Source organism: Drosophila obscura, unplaced genomic scaffold (assembly GCF_018151105.1).
Source record: "Drosophila obscura isolate BZ-5 IFL unplaced genomic scaffold, ASM1815110v1 contig_150, whole genome shotgun sequence".
NCBI lineage: Eukaryota > Metazoa > Arthropoda > Insecta > Diptera > Drosophilidae > Drosophila > Drosophila obscura.
The window spans coordinates 11,603,253-11,619,193 of NW_024542736.1; the positions used below are offsets into that span (position 1 = coordinate 11,603,253).

At 48.1% G+C, this 15,941-nt stretch overlaps 1 protein-coding gene across 3 annotated transcripts in view; it reads left to right on the top strand.

The window, feature by feature from the left end:
* The window catches only part of LOC111066512 (homeobox protein homothorax), a 114,307-nt gene that overhangs the window by 89,778 nt on the left and 8,588 nt on the right, over positions 1-15,941 (top strand). For all 3 annotated transcript variants that reach the window (XM_041591757.1, XM_022355199.2, XM_022355200.2), the window contains exons 10-11: positions 3,524-3,547; positions 13,418-13,566. In XM_041591757.1, the coding sequence (XP_041447691.1) occupies positions 3,524-3,547; positions 13,418-13,566 (173 nt within the window). The remainder of the gene's footprint in view (positions 1-3,523; positions 3,548-13,417; positions 13,567-15,941) is intronic.

The window sequence follows — 15,941 nt, forward strand, 5'->3', positions numbered from 1 at the left end:
GAAACTCAATCTACGACTACGTGAAAATACCAAAAGGTAAACTTGAGGCACTGCCTGGCTCTTCCTCATCCACAGCCACAGCCGCATCCGCGGCCTCAGCCTGAGCCTAAGCCTGAGCTAAATCCATTGGAGTTGCCTTTGCCGCATCGATAATAATGATTTTCTTTGAAATGCATACTTGAGAGCTCAGCCAGGCCAGACCAGGCCAGGCCTGGACCCGGCTTAAAGAGGGAGAACGAAGCACGGAAAGAGAATCAGCCAGCCCCGGCTCTGACAGACAACTTTGTGTGGCTGCCTCTGCCTCTGCCCACAGCTCCTCCTCCACCTCCTTCCTCACCCCTCCGCCGCAGACAAGCTTGCTTGGGTGCTTCTTCGATGGCTTCGAACGTGGTGTAATAATACTAAATTGTTGCTGATTATCCTTTTGGCGGTTTGCCTTTGGACATGTTCGGTTCGGCTCGGGCCTGGGCCTGGGCTTGGGTCTCAGCCCTCAGTCAGAGTCTCTCTTTTGCATACGCTCCACTCTTGGGTTGTCTGCCTGAAAATGGCGTCACAGTCAATGCACATGCAACAACAGCAACAGGCAACAACAACAGCAGCAGCAGCACCAGCCAGAGGAACAACAACCACAACTCGAGCATCTCCACTCTCGGCTCTGCTCGACTCGACTCGACTCTGCTCTGCATCTCTATTTTGCTTCAGCGGATCCGAAGCCGCCCGATTTTGAAAGAAATCAAGCAAAAATCAAAGCCAAAGCCGCCTCAGTCTCAGCCACAGCCACAGACTGAGTTCAGCTTCAGATTCAGCCTCTTCAGGGCTGGATGGAGTATTATGGAGTATGTGTGCTGGGACTGGCTGGGACTGTATTTTTGAAGAAGGCCCCAGCCAGAAGAACCCAAGAGCCGAAAGGCCCACTTCAATAGTCACATAAATAGACTTTGAGTCGCGCTCGAGAGTCTCGTCTCTCCCAACTTTGTGTGTTGGGCCCAAATGGAAAATCGTGTGGCTGCCTTCTGCCTTTGCTGCTGCTGCTGCTGCCTCTTCCATTTTGGCTGGCTGCTCTTCTAAAGGTTTTTCTTCGTTTTGGGTGCTTCATTTTTATGCTTCACTTGGCCGGCTTTGTCGGCACTTGAGCGGCGGCTGTTGGCTTTTGGCTCTTGGTGGTGTCTGAAAAGCTGGCCGAGAAGAGGCAAGCGTTTTCCAGGGCAGTTTTCTTTCGCGCAAAGCTTTTTGTGCGAAGAGCGTTTTGGTAATTACCGTTAAATGACCCAAGTCCAAGACACAGAGACAAAGTATCCAAGTCTCCGCCGACTGTCAGCTGTCAGGCCAAAGTAGACAACGGCAACAGCACTGCAACAGCAACGGCAACCACAGGCAGACGAACAACGTTGACTCTTGCCGCCAAGTTGTCGCAGTCCTTGACAATTGTCAACTGTTGGCAGCCTCAAGGCTGCTTCGCTGTCTGCAAATTAATTGCGCCCAAAAGCCAAAGCCCCCAGCACCAGCACCGGCACCGGCACCAGCCAACGCCAAAGCCAAAGCCCCCAAAGCAGCTGAGGAGTATCGCGCGCAGTGTAGAGGTAGAGGAAGATGACTTGGCCTGGGACGGCCCGGCCTGGCCTGGCCCAGAGGCAAGGCAAACAAATTTTGCATACCAAATACAAGTTCAGTTCGGTTTCAGTTCATTTCAGGCCTGAGGCTTGTGCAAAGTTTCTCTGCTCTGCTCTGCTCTGCTCTGCTCTTCGTTTTGTTTTCGGTTTTGAGAAAAGTTGCACTTTGCATTTTAACCAGAGGAGCAGAGCAGAGCAGAGAACTTTGCTGCGAAATCAATTAACAAACAATAAACGTTTGTTGGCCAGGCCAGACACGTATTTTATTTAAGTATCTAGAATATTAAAATGGGATCAGACACGACCAAAGTGCTTGCTTGCTGGCTGACTGGCTGGCTGACTCTTCGTCTGTTTTCAGTTTTCTGTTTTGGTTTTTTTTTTGGCGAGTTAAGAGCGCGGCTTTGGGGAGACGGTGAAAAAATTGAAGCAATGCGTTGCTGACATTCATTGAAACGTTTTTGGAATATTTGAACGGTTCCCCCGGCTTTCTTTTGGGCACTGAACTGCACTGCAGCGATACCCGTGTACATTTCTGTTCCTTTTCATTTTCGAAATGCAATGTTAAGTACTCAAGCAGGGCTTGGACAGCCCAGTCGAAGTCGGGCTTAATCTGCGGACGGGAACGGGGCTGGGGCTGAGAACCGAGTCGGGCATAGAGGCCATCAGTTGCAGCGAGTGCCACGCCACCCAGCAATCGTCGACAGTCACCGCATTGCCATCAACTTAAGACGATTATTTATGAACTGCGCTGGAAGCAGGAGCAGAAAAGGGGAGGGCAGGGAACGGGAACTGACTGGCTGGCTGGCAATGGCCGTTCCAGGACACTGACATCCACACAGCAATGGCCATGGGGCTGCAGATGGAGATGGAGTTGGAGATGGAGTACGAGAAGGAGAAACGACAACAAACCCGACACCGACACCATGTACATTGTACCAATGCGTGTTCGATGACTTAAATGACAAGAAGAACGCGTCCACTGCAGACGGAGATGGAGATGGACGATGGGAGATGGAAGATGCCAGCGCTGCAATTGAGCTGGATCGGGGACATGGGCTGGGGAGGCCAGAGGGCAGGGAAGCAGACAAACCAAGTTCACAAAATACTCTTAGCCATGTCATTACAAACTGACTAAATGACACCGCCAGACGTGGCGCAGAGCAGAGACTCAGGTCCGAATGATCGGAGGAAAGAGACCCTGCCTTAAGCCAGAGATTAGTTCAGCAAACTCAGCTGAAGATCTGCCCGATATGGGATATTCTATAGATACTTAAGCCCCAAGCAGACATTTGCATAATGCCCAAAGCGAAATCATACAAAAAATTCTTCCCAAATGATTTGCGTGCGAAAATATCAAACAAATAAAAGAGAAGATGTATGGCTGTAGGTTTCCCAGCCACAACAACAAAGTAAAAATAATAAACTAAAATGTTTATACGTGTATATAACAAATTCGGAACCGAAACGAAACGGACTTTACCTTTTCGCTTTTTGCTGGGACTGGGACTGCATTTGATTTGCTCCAAATATTTTTGGTTCACACTTGGCGTTGATTCCACAGGCTTCACATAGTTTTGATTGATTGCTCGCCCCGACTCTCCCTCTGTCGCTGCCCTTGCTTGGGTCTATGCTGCGTGTGAATATACATCTCATATTTTATAGCCAACAAAAACCACTGCGACGGGCACTACAACAATTTGCGGTCAAAGTCTGCACGAAATTTTTCAATCTTTTTTTTTCTGGTTTTGGGTTTTTGAAATGTTTTGTGTGTTTGGGTTACGCGCTGGGCCACAGCAAATACGGGAAGATTTATTGTAGCTAGGGCTGAGAAATATTTCTGGGCTATGTGGGACAGACAGGTTGCTCTTGGCCAAATAATTATCTAATTCCCACTCTTCTTGTTCTACTTTCAGACAACTTTGGAACGAGTGCAAGCGGTAAGTTTTCTCTTTATTAAAATATAATTTTTTGTATTTTTTTTTTTTGAATGAAATGAAAACGGGAGGCGCAAGAAGGTGACACGCCCCACGAACAGAAAGTTCCTTGGTCCACTTTCGGCCAAAATGGCAGATTCAGCATCAAGGGACAGGGAAAGACATAGCAAGCAGCAGATCTCTCTCTCTCACTCCTTTCGTCTGGCTCTAAACTGAAAATTGTAGTGTTTGAGTTTGAGTTTGAGATGCGGCTTTCATTTAGCCCCTGACAGGACCCATAATTATAAACGAGCATAACCCATCATCAGTTCGGTTCAAGACTGCTCGGATCCGTCCAGTTGAGTTCTGTTCTGGTTGGGGGGGAGCGTGAGCGTGAGCGTGAGGCCAGTCCGGGCCAGAGAGAACGAACAACTAAATGCCGGGGCATATAAATTTTCTGATTAAGAGCCATCTTATCATTATTATAGAGTGAGCGCACGCTCGGGCCTGTGCCTGTGACTGTGCCAGGGCCTGCCCTGTGACTTTTGAATGGAGGGACTCGGAATTGGTATGGGGTATGGTGTATGGTGTATGGGGCATGGTGTGGGGCATTGGCTGGGGATGTGAAACAAAAAAGAAATACCAAAACCGAACACACACACACACATCCAGGGAGAGATATTTCAAAATGTAGCCGTGCGTGAGGAGTGCGGGTCGGTCGGTTGGTCTGTTGGTCGGGTCTCTGTGTGTGTGTGCTGTGCTGTGCCCCTTTAAGGCATTATAGGATTTAGTTTTTGGGATTTCGATTTCTCACACACCCAACAGCGAAAGAAGATTGGGATGAGGATGTGGATGGGGATGTGGATGGGGTTGGGGCAGGGGAAGAGAAATGTGTAGAACATATTGTTGCTGGGGTTTCGTTTCGTTTCATTTCGTTTCCGAAGATTTCCTGTGAAATACTTTAAGCCCAGGCATGCCCATGGCATGAACAGGAGGAGGCCTGTTTTTGACTCTTCTTTTCGGTTCGGTTCAGTACGGTTCGGTTTTCAGTTTTCAGTTTTCGGTTTTCGGTTCTGTTTCAGTTTTGGTTTCTGATTCTGATTCCCAGTTTGCTTGTGTGTGTGTGTGTGTGTTGTGTTTTGGGTTAAACATACTTGAAATTCTTGTTTCAATTTGGTTGTTGCCGCTTAAGGGGGCGGGCGAAGGGGCTCTGGGTCTCCCTCTACGAGTATATGTAATTTAATACGCTTTCAAAATTAAGAGAAAAAAAAATACATCCACACAGTCGTATCGATCTGGCGTGGTAGGCATGAAAGGTCACAGCAAAAGATTCAAATTCGAAATTAGTGGAGGGAACATAAATAACTACAGCAGCAGCAGCAGCGGCAGCAGCAGCATACATATCTTTACAAGCGTGTTCTTCCCTCTTGATAATGGTGGGGTTCGAGCTGGAAATATTTCATTATTATTAGACAGTTGCCGAGCGGGCCCCCAAAACTCAGAGATTCATCTGATCCCATCTTCAATCTTCCATCTCCCATCTGCCATCCAATCTCTAGATTCTGTTGTTCATTTGGAGTCTCTGTGTGTTTTTTTTTTCATTTTATAATTTATGCCGTTTTTGTTCTGTTGTTATTTCACTTAATTTGCATATTCTAAAACTGAAAACGAATGCGGAACATTTTTCTAGACTTTTTTTTAGTTTTCTGTTTTGTTGGCTTTTCCCTTCCTTTCCCGAGCCTTATTTTTCAAGTTAATAAACCATTTTGTTGGCTGGAAAAAAAGTGCGCTTATTTTTTTTGCTCGCCCTCTCGCTGTCTCTTTCTGCATAGTACCTCCCTTTCTGCCCTCTCTCTCTCTCTCGCTCGCTCACTCACTCTTTTGCCTGACTTTTCCCCTCCAATATGGCCGACAAAGCTGCACAAAATGGGGTAACACACACAGAGAGACGGGGAGAAAAACGTTTTTTGCACTTGGGCGCTGAAAGATTTTCACATGCAGTCGAATCCCTAGGAGGGGCTGATGGGTGGGTGGGACGGTGAGGGGAGTGCAGTGCAACAAACAAAGTTTCGTTGTTGTCTTCGTGTTTCGTGACTGATGCGTTATAATTTTCATGCTGTTAAAAAAACATTTTCAGTGTGTTATTAAGAGAAGAAAAAAAAACAAAATAAAAAATGGAAAAAAGAGAAGACAACCCAGGAAGCACGAGAAGGGCAAGTGGCAGGGGCAGGCGGCAGGAAGGAAGCTGAAGAGGAAGACGAAGAGGAAGAAGAAGGGTAACATCCCCAATGTCTGTCTGGGTTGCCCGTTGGTGCTGTGGGGCCCGCCTTGACTTTGCCGCGTTGTCTGCTGCGGCGCGACTGCAATTTTGATGTCAAAAATCAACTGCAGACATTCCTTTTATTTTGTTGTTGTTGTTGCCTGTGTTTATTTTTTGTGGTTCGTTTGTTGTACGCTAAACGAAATTACACGCTTATGAATTGCTTAATATCATGTATAAAATAAAATAATAAAAAAAAACGAACCGCAGAGAAAATAAACGTAGAGCAGAGGGAAAGAAAAACAGCAGACAGAGCAGGGCTGAAGGAAGGTTCATGGGCCCAAGTCAAAGGGAATCAGATTCAGCTCAAGTCAGTCACCTGTGGACACCCCCCAGCCCCCGCACCACTCCACCACGCCACGCAAGGTGTCAATGCGAGTGCATAAAGAATAATGAATCCGAGCCCCAGCCCCAGCTGCAGCTGCAGCCCACTCCCAAAGCCTAACACTCTGTCGGGGAGAACACCCAAAAACAAATTAAACCCGCTGCCATTAATCTTCGGAGCTGTGTGCTGTGAGACAAGCCTCAGCCAATGGCAGAGACCCGACTCCCTTGGTGGCAGATCAGCTCAGAGACCTCAGAGAGCTCAGACCTCAGTCTGAGGCTCAGTTTCAATCCCAGCCAGAGTCGCGGTCCCCACTCCGTGGCACATGCACATCCACATCCACATAATCAAGGTGAGATGCATTTCAACATGTCTCATAAATTCGAGCGGATTGAGCGCGAGGCGCACACCACGAAAGAAAAAAGAGACAATCCTGTCCAGGAGGTATCTGCGGTGCCTGGCATTTGCATAAAGCTCCCTTACACATACATACAAACACACACAGATGTACGCACCCATACAACGATATGAACGATATACGAGTATGGTGGGTTTCGGTGTGTATCGCTCGAAAGAGGTTCATAAATTTGGCAAATTTGACAATTATGCGCATTAATAATAAATAAAATTGACAATAATTGAATTTGAATAATTTGATTTTGCATATGTGTAGGGAGAGGCAGAGGGAGAGACGACAGCGACCGGGGCGAGACTGGAGACTCAAGACTCAAGTCTGAAGACTGGGACCGCGGCTACACATATGGCTAATCTGCATATAAGGCGGTTGCCTCCGACAGCTTTTTTCTTTCTTTCTTTTTTAAGCCATTTTTTGGTTCGAGTTTTTCTGTGGGTAGGCGTGAAAACATGTGTTGGCTTTTTCGGTGTTTTTTTTCTGTGTGTATTGCCTGGCTTGGAATTTTAATAAACTTTTTGCAATTTGAGGCTGGAAAGCGCAAAAAGTAAGCCTATTGAATGAATGGAACAGCTCCAGCACCAGCACCAGCACCAGCCATTGGCAGCAGCAGCCTGAGAACCAAAGTCGAGTCCCAGATCCAACGGGTCCAAGGCTGCTTCTGCTTCTGCTTCTGCCTCTCATGATCCAAGCGAACCGCAAAAATCCGTACGAAAATAATGAGGCATGAACATGTTGCAGCATCCCGCAGCAACTACCAACAACAGCTTTGCTTTGCTTTGCCTTTTTTGTTTGCAACATTATTATTATTTTTATTATTATTCTCATTTTTTTTCCGCCCGGTTGTTTGCCGGCCAAAACAATGCAACAAGCCGACAATGATGATGCCCCGTTGGCCGTGGCTGTTTGCCTGGTTTTGTCTGGTTCGCCTGGTTTGCCGGGGCTCAAAATATTGCAGCGGATCACACAAATCCTCCATAAAAAGCCTCTCCATATGTACACGTACATAGTGGTTCGGGGGAGGGAGGGTAGGGTAGGGTAGGGGACGGTGCAAAGCCAAAAGCCAAAGCGGCTTTTGTGTTAATACTTCAAACTGTTTTTTGTGTGTGCTGCCGCTACTCTCTGGGAAGAGACCCCGCCAAATCAAAAAAAAAAATGGCCACAAAAATTGCTATTGACTTTGGAGTCTGCTGGCCAGCGCTGTACCGAGCTGAGGTTGTTGTTCTTATTGACTTGTTGCCGTTTTATGGCGTTGCGCGATTGGGTGATCCATCATCATTCTGTGGCCTCTGATAATTTGCAGTTTATTCATCCTGTTTTTTTTTTTTTGGGGTTATTCGCACATGAAAATTGGCCAGCAAAATTGCACAGGCTGGAAGAGAACTATGTGCAAAGGGCTACCAAAATGTGCAAGTATTCCGCACTTGCAGCCAATAGATCATGTCAATTGGCATTGCCGATCAAAGCAGAGTTCAGCGGTGCACATTATTCAATGTTTAATTAAGTCGTAGCCCAGGCACTCACTCACAGGCACTCACTCACTGGTACTCTCCGGCTAGAGCTTTATTAATTGGCCGATCATTTGTGGACTCGTGCACTGGCGTATAATTGTCACTGCTGATCCCGACTAAAGTTAGATTAATCGCAGATCTTTATCACTGTTGGCTAGAGATTCAATTCGATTCAATTAAACGTTTCACTGAAACGAGCAAAGCCACAAATGCAGTCACATAAATCATGCCCCGGCAGCTCAAGCTGGTGGCTGGTGGCTAATAAGCGCGCCAACACCTTTGGAGGTCTCACTTTGGATCCCGGCTCTAGTGTTTGCTGTTCAGTCAGCCACCCACTTGACAATCGCCAAGTTGTTGGTGTAGCTGATGATGATGACGCCCTTTTCTTAGCTTTTGTGAGCCATGTGTGTGGCTGCTGTAGCTGCTGCTTCTGCCTCTGCTGCTGCTTCTGCTGAAGTGTTCAAGTTGGAGGCTCAGCTCAAGCGCAGCTTCTTTGCCTACACTTGAACAGCACACAGCTGGCTCAAGTGTTTGCTGAGCTGCAGCTGAAGCTGTAGCTGGGTACGGGACTCGGGTGTCTTGGGTGTCTTGGAGCTCTTGTGACAAACGTTCCCCAACATTGCTGCTGGAGTGGCCACCCAAGGCGTTTCTGGCTGATTTCTTTTGACATGTTTTGAATTCAATTACCGACCCCAAAGGCACACAAGTCGCAATCTGCACGTACCAGTCCGCTGACTACCAGTGCCGTGCCCCAATAGACAATTGCTGTTGTTCCTGCCGCCGCCCCGGCTGCTGTTTATTATCATTTAAAGCAGAACTCAATTAGTTGTTAGTTGGTCGACGGTCAGGCCCAGACACAGACACAGCCACAGACACAGCCACAGTCCCGAACCAGTGGCAAAGCACTCGAGCACAGGGGCCGGTCCATGTCGATGAGTCTAAGCAGACTTCCGCCATATTCTCTGGTGCCCGGACTGGGACCCGGTTCGGTTCGGTTCGGTGCGTTCCTATTGGAAAATGATTGACAGACGATTGGCATGGATTTGTATAAACAAATGCCTGGGCCCCTGAAAGACGCGCCAGGCGCAAAAACAGTTTGAAATGGGAAAAACTCACACTCGCCATCGCAATCGGCCGATGGAAAATGGAAAGTTTTCTTGGCGAGTGCGGCATAGAGGGGGCATTTGGCATTTTTCATTTTGTGAGGAAAAGTTTATTTAAAAACTAATTGAAAACTGCTCGGAACTGCTGCCCCTCCCCCTGCCCCTCCTCTTTCCTCACTGTGCAGTCAAGTAGTTTGGAAATATTTTGCCAGGCCAGAAGAGTGGGAAAACAGTCTCTATTCGCATTTCATTCTGCTTTTCCCTGGCGGTCTCTTTCTCCCTGTTTGTTTCTTGTACAATTTGTTTGTTTTTGCTGTCCGGAAAGTGCATTTTGTTATTGAATTTTATGCAGAATCCACAGATATTTATTTGTGTGGCTACCATCCTCCTACATTATACATTTATTTCACTGAGATTTCTCTGGGAAATCCGTATAGAAAGCAAACATTTTGGTATCTAATTGAAGTCCAAAAGATTTAGTAGGAGTTGCCCCGTTTGCTACGCAGAAATCTTAATCAATCGAGGAACTTTCCTCAACCTTCTCCACTGCAAGCATTTTGGGTCAGCTTTACTCTATAATTGCATTCCCTGGGAGGGAGGGAAGGAGGGCAGCAGGCAAGGAAAAGCCAGCAGGAAACTAAAAATGTTTTGTATGTCCGTATAAAGGAAAAATCGCAAAATTTACTGCAAATTGGAATTTTGCGCAATTGTAGAAGGCAACAAAAAAAAAAAAAATATAACAGAAAAAAAAAAGGAGGAGAAGGAAAAGGGAGTACAGAAAACAAACATGAAAATGTGGCAAGCAGAGCACAGTCCAACAACAACAACTGGGGAAACTATTTCTTTTTTTCGGTTTTTGTTCTGGAATAGGAAAGAAGGTTTCTTGCAACAATACCAACACACACACACAGACACACAGACACACACACAGACACACATGTCTGTCTGTCTGTCTGCCTCTGAAATGGCGTCTTTGGTTCCTGCATCCTTCGTCCTTTAAGCCAATAATAAATAAAAATGCTTGCCACAAGAAGCGCCCGACCGCCCCAACGAATGCGAATGAACCACCAACCAACCACCCCCCACCCCCTCGCCCACGACAGAAATGGCAACGAAAATTGCGACGGCATCAAATTTATTTCCCCACTCCCCTCGGCACACCAAAAAACAGCAGCAACAACTTATTGGGAATCGAGGGGCGGCAGAATCGGAGCCAGAAGCTGCGAGCTGCGAACAGGGAGCTGGGAGCTGGCAGCTGTGGGAGCTGGGAGTTGGGGTAGCTGGAGTTGGGCCCCCATAAAGTCGACAAAGTTATAGTGGAAATTAATTAAGTTTTGCGCTGCGCTTAACAATTCAATTAAAAGAAAAATGCAAGCGGCTTTATCGTCTCGCCCGTACAGCGGGTACAGCGAAAAGCACTTTGGAAAGCTTCAAACCCGAATCCCATCCCCATCCCCCAACCCCATCCCATCCGCTGGCACTTGGCGGCGGCAGCCCCAGATACGCACCGATCCTCTGCGGACTCTGCGGACTCAGGGCCTCCGTCCTAATCTCCCTGTTACACGAGTGCCCCGCTCAAGTGGCACAAGTGCTTTTGCACATCGTTATTATAACAATAATAAGCAGCATTCGGATAGCAGTCGCGGGGCAGTCGCGGGGACGAAGATGCGGCTCTTGCCAAAGATTAATTGTGTTTGGGTCTCTGGAAATGGAAATGGGAGCACACACCAAACCGAAATCCAAACCAAACTAAACCAAAAACAAAAAAAAAAAAAACCCCACACACACACAGAAATTGCTTCGAAATGCTGGCAGTGAGGAGAGACGAAAGACGAGAGGCGGCGGTGGCGGCGGCGCATCGAGAGTCGTCGGCGTAAAGTGCAATCCACTTGAAGGAATTTACATATCACCAGCAGATACCGTGGCTGGCTCTTGCACCAGTCCCAATCCATTCCATTCCATTCCATCGCATCCCATCCCATACCCATCTTCAGTTGCAGTCGCAGTCGTCGTCGCAGCCCCCAACTCCAACTCCATCTCCTGACCATGTTGCAGGCAAATGCATTAATCAATTTCATGTTTTCTTAAGCGCGCGCCCGTCGCGATTTGAGTGCCACAGTCCGTGGCCTCCTCTGGCCTCCCCACTCGCGACTCTGGAGCCTCGTCTCCGCTTTCCGTACGAGTGGAATAATCAATTTCGAGGATCATAAACAACTTTTAATGAAGTTGTTAAGTGCCAGCAGCTAGTTGCTCAATGCGTTGTTGCTCCGGCTAAAGTGCAGCTCAGGCAGAGAGCCTAAGAGAGCGATAAGAGAGAGAAGAGAGTTCGATAAGGCCCAGAAGAGCGGGCGGCATCTGTTCTACCACTCTCCGTAATGGACTCCTCCGCATGCTCCGAGCTGTCTGTGGGTCTCGGGGTCGGTCTCCTCTCCGATTTGGCCAGATTCGGTTGGTCATTCAGCGCCTATCTCATTGGGGCGACGCATTTCCATAATTGCTAAATTATGCAAGCCAGAGAGCGGAGCGGGCGAGGCGCTAGAAAGGGTCCAACAAGTGATTGTTTTGGGAACTTCTTTTGTTCTTTTTTTCGGGTGTTTCTGGTAAATTAATTTTACAACTTTTAATGCAATGCGCTTTTTCTTCTACCCCTCCTCCCCCCGCAGAGGGTTTTCCGGTGTGGAGTCCACTGATTTGGTTAGTGGCTCTGCTTCCCCCTCTCCCACCTTCATCGTGGAGCAAGAGGGTATCCAGTGTTCTGCTTTTTCTCGCGTGGTGTTCTTCTGGTTTCTGTTCGGTTGTGTGTTTTATTTTTTATTTGGTATGCCCACCATCAGCTTTTGTTTTATGGTATGTTTAGAAAATCAAGCACACCCCACCCGGCCCCTCTGTCGAGACCTGGCCGGAATGGAACGAATGAGCGAACGTCTCCATCGGCGACTAAATTAATCAAAACGAACTTCCGGTTTACGCAAAATGGCGTGAAGTCTGCCACCATGTCCGTCTCCGTCTTCGTCGCTGTTTGTGGCTGTCCGACTGTGTGTGTGTGTGTGTGTGTGTGTGTGTGGCTACTGTGCATATACTTTTAGCTCAGAGTGTGAAAATTAATGAATGAGTTAACTGAAAAATTAATGAAAAGCAGCCACAGTGAAGGTGGAGCGAAAGCAAATGCCAAAGGTGTTGTGCAAAAGATAAAGCATGGAAAATTTATGAACCACTCAAGGAACAGCAAGACCAGCACCGAACCAAACCAAAGCAAACCAAAGCAAACCAAAAGCGATCTAAGGAGGAGAGGCAGTGGCAGTGGCAATGGCAATGGCTACCAAGTTAGACATTCGTAGGCGACGCACCGCACCATGTTTGGTGTTGGGAAATATTTGTTTTGGCCCGAAATCTGATGAGGCTGATGATGAGCATGATGGTGATGGGGGTGGAATGCAGACCGAGGGTATGCCGAGGAGCGTGAAATTATGCAATCTCTGATGGGGGGATTGGGCTGGGGTGTCTCTGGTTTATTTTGTTTGCATGTGCGCAGCGATTTGGGCTTCCTGTTTGAGGGGCATTTGAGTTACTTAAGTGTAACTAAAACTTTAGGTAAACACACAAATAACATACTTAATATTAAACAAAAATATACAAAATCCAAAAAGATATCCCAGTACTGATGGTCATGATGATGATGAGAGGGAAAACAAAGACCGAAAGCGGAAACGCCTCTGTGTGGTGGTGTTGGGAGAAGAGAAAGGCATTTGTTGGCCAGGGCAAACAAAAGATAAAAGCCTGGAAAATTTAAATTAACCAAAAATTATGCACGAACATTACCAAAGAAGCTCCAACAGCTACAGCTACAGCTCCAGTAGCAGCCGACCCCTGACAAATATTAATTTTGTTTCTAAACAAGACCAAGACCCAAGACCCAAGAGCAAGAGCAGAGCCCAGAGAGATCCAGTCCGGTGACCTGCAGTGTCTTGAACGGCAGCCACAAACAATGTCATCCATATGATTATCGTTATGGCTAGTAAAGTAATTTTATGCCCACTTGACAAACAGCCATAAACCAGCAGAGCAAACAGCACCAGAGCAGAGACTGATGCTCAGCCTCAGAGGCAGTGTGGCAGAGTATGGGACGGGGACAACATTGACATAGGCTAGGCAAAGGCATAGAACAGATCTCTGAGCAGTGCAGTACTCATCTTTCTACCAACATTTTCTTTCCCATTTTCCAGGTGATGCCAGCAACGCCAGCATAGGAAGTGGCGAGGGCACCGGCGAGGAGGACGACGACTCCAGCGGCAAAAAGAACCAAAAGAAACGTGGCATTTTCCCAAAAGTAGCAACCAACATATTGAGAGCGTGGCTGTTTCAGCATTTAACGGTGAGTCCAAACTAAAGCCCCTCTACCCCCCACCTACCACTCCCAACACACCAGATTCCGGCCAATGGGGCGCACACACGTCAGAGATGTTATCGGGATCTCCACGGGAATCTCTTACTGGCTGCCTAGGCAGCGGCCCAGCCCGGCCCGGCCTGGTCTGGCCCCACCCTCAGCCGCAGTGCCACTCGCTGACACAGCCGCAATACTGCTGCTGCTGCTCCAACTGATAAGAGAGGGAGAGAGCTTCGTCGACCCCACTTCGTAGTTAGTGGGTATTTTTTGTTCGGGGCCTGGCCTGGCGTGGCGTGGCAGGTTGATAAGATTACCTTGCCTCCCTCATGGGCTCCCTCCCAATGAATGGCTTGCGTCAATGGGGTGGGCCTGGGAGCTCTGATGGGTGCACGATGATGTAAACGATAGCGGGCGAGGCGAGGCGCCATTGGAACCTTGATTATATGGCCATTAGGGTGGGAAATGCAAACAAGATTGTGTGTGTGCATGGTCGAAAGGGGTCCGCACGGTCAGCGGGATTTGTGGGGCGGGCAACCACTTGGCAAACCTCAACTGCGTGACTCAATCGAAGTCCTTATCCGCAGTCCATTCACGCTAAGACCCTAGCATCCCATTTAGACCCAATACCCTTTGAAATGACGGCAAGCGGCAGCTTCTTAGCTCGGTCATCGCGTCCAATTAGATTTCCATTTGGGGCCATCAAAGAGCTTGGCTAAACGGCCTCAGCCCTGTCCTGAATGCGGCAGTAAAAATAAATTGCCGGAGGCAAAAACTATTCAAACTGCAGTTCAAAGTTGCTTCAGATCTGCCTAGCGGAAGTCCAGTCGAGTCGATTCCAATCCAACGGATGTGTAATACAAATAAACAGATTTGTTATGCGCCACTTTATGTTAAGCAGAACGACGCAGGAATCCTTTGAGGGGAGCAACCAAAAAAAAGGATGCCCGGATGGCAAAGGTACACACGAACGGGTAGAGTGGCCGGGGGGCGCTCCATAAGGGTTGACTTGACCGAAAGAGGGAAAAACAAAACTATAAGATTTTATGCTCGGCGGTCAAGGAAGTTCAAACTACGTTCCTTGGCCATTAGCTCTTAGCTGGGTGACTTTTTTCTTGGAGTGGGGACTTGCTGTATCTGTGGCTGCTGCTGTGGCTGCTGCGTATGTAATATGATAAAAATCTTAATGGAATTTTGTAAATGTGTGGCCAAAGCTAAAGACCAGCAGCGCCAGCAACCGGCAACCGGCTAGCAGCGCTGGCTGACCAACGCCCAGACCCTGCCCAGACCCTGCCCAGATCCTGCCCAGACTCTGGCTAGAAGAGCAAGCGATAAGCAAGCAAATCGGAAATTAAAGTTGAGGCTGCCGCACAGGACCAATCCACAGTTTAAAATGGTGGCACCGCACCCACCCCTCTGGCAAGCGAAAGCAAAGGAAAGCAAGGAAGTGGCATTAGCCCAACCACCCACCCACACTGGGTGCTGCCCCCCCCCCCCCTGCTCCCTGCCGCTTGGCTCTTGGCTGACATTGATGAATTGCCGTTTAAATCGGCGCATCACTCATGTTTGCCCGGCGGCAACGTCTCGACTTCCCCAGCCTCAAGGCGGAGGGCGACGGGCGGCGGTTGTTTGGCCTGCATATCCTTGACTGATTCCGTTGTACCCGGCTTAATGCCATTAACAGTTTTTCAACGCATTAGGGAAATTGTTTTCTTTCATTTTCTTTGCCTCTCTCTGTGCCTTTTTTTTTTTTTTGGATAGAACATGCGTTCGATGGAAACTTTAATTTCGTATTCAAAGACTTCGATTTGAGATAATGCAATGTTTTGGCAATTTGATTTATCACCCATCTTGGGTCGGGGGGGAGAGAGAGAGAGCAGAGTGCCGTTCAATTGAGATAATTAACAAGTGTATTGCGAGGCGGCCATGACGGATATGTGTCGGCAAATGGCGACGCGACGATGTCGTCAAGAAACCAAACCCCCCCAAGTGCTCAGACCCAGACCGAGTCGCATACCCCTAATAAGACCGCCGCGACAACGACAACGACGACTCCAATGATGGTGCTAATGAAGTGCATGGCAGTGGGGCCGGGGCTGCAACTTGGGGCTGGGTTAAGCGCAGTGGCGGTGGCAGCGGCGGCGACTGGCCAACCAAAAAACAAAAGCCAGCCAGACAGCGGCAGCATTGAGGGCAATGCTTGGTTGCTTATTGCTGATTGCTGCTGTTGTTGCTGTTTCTGCTGCTGTTGTTGCTGCTGCTGCTGTTGTTGCTGCTGCTGTTGTTGCTGCGGCTGTTGTTGCCATAATTATGGCAGGCGCGCGAATATTTTGTTTACATTTGGCGCGCACTGCAGACAGGCAACA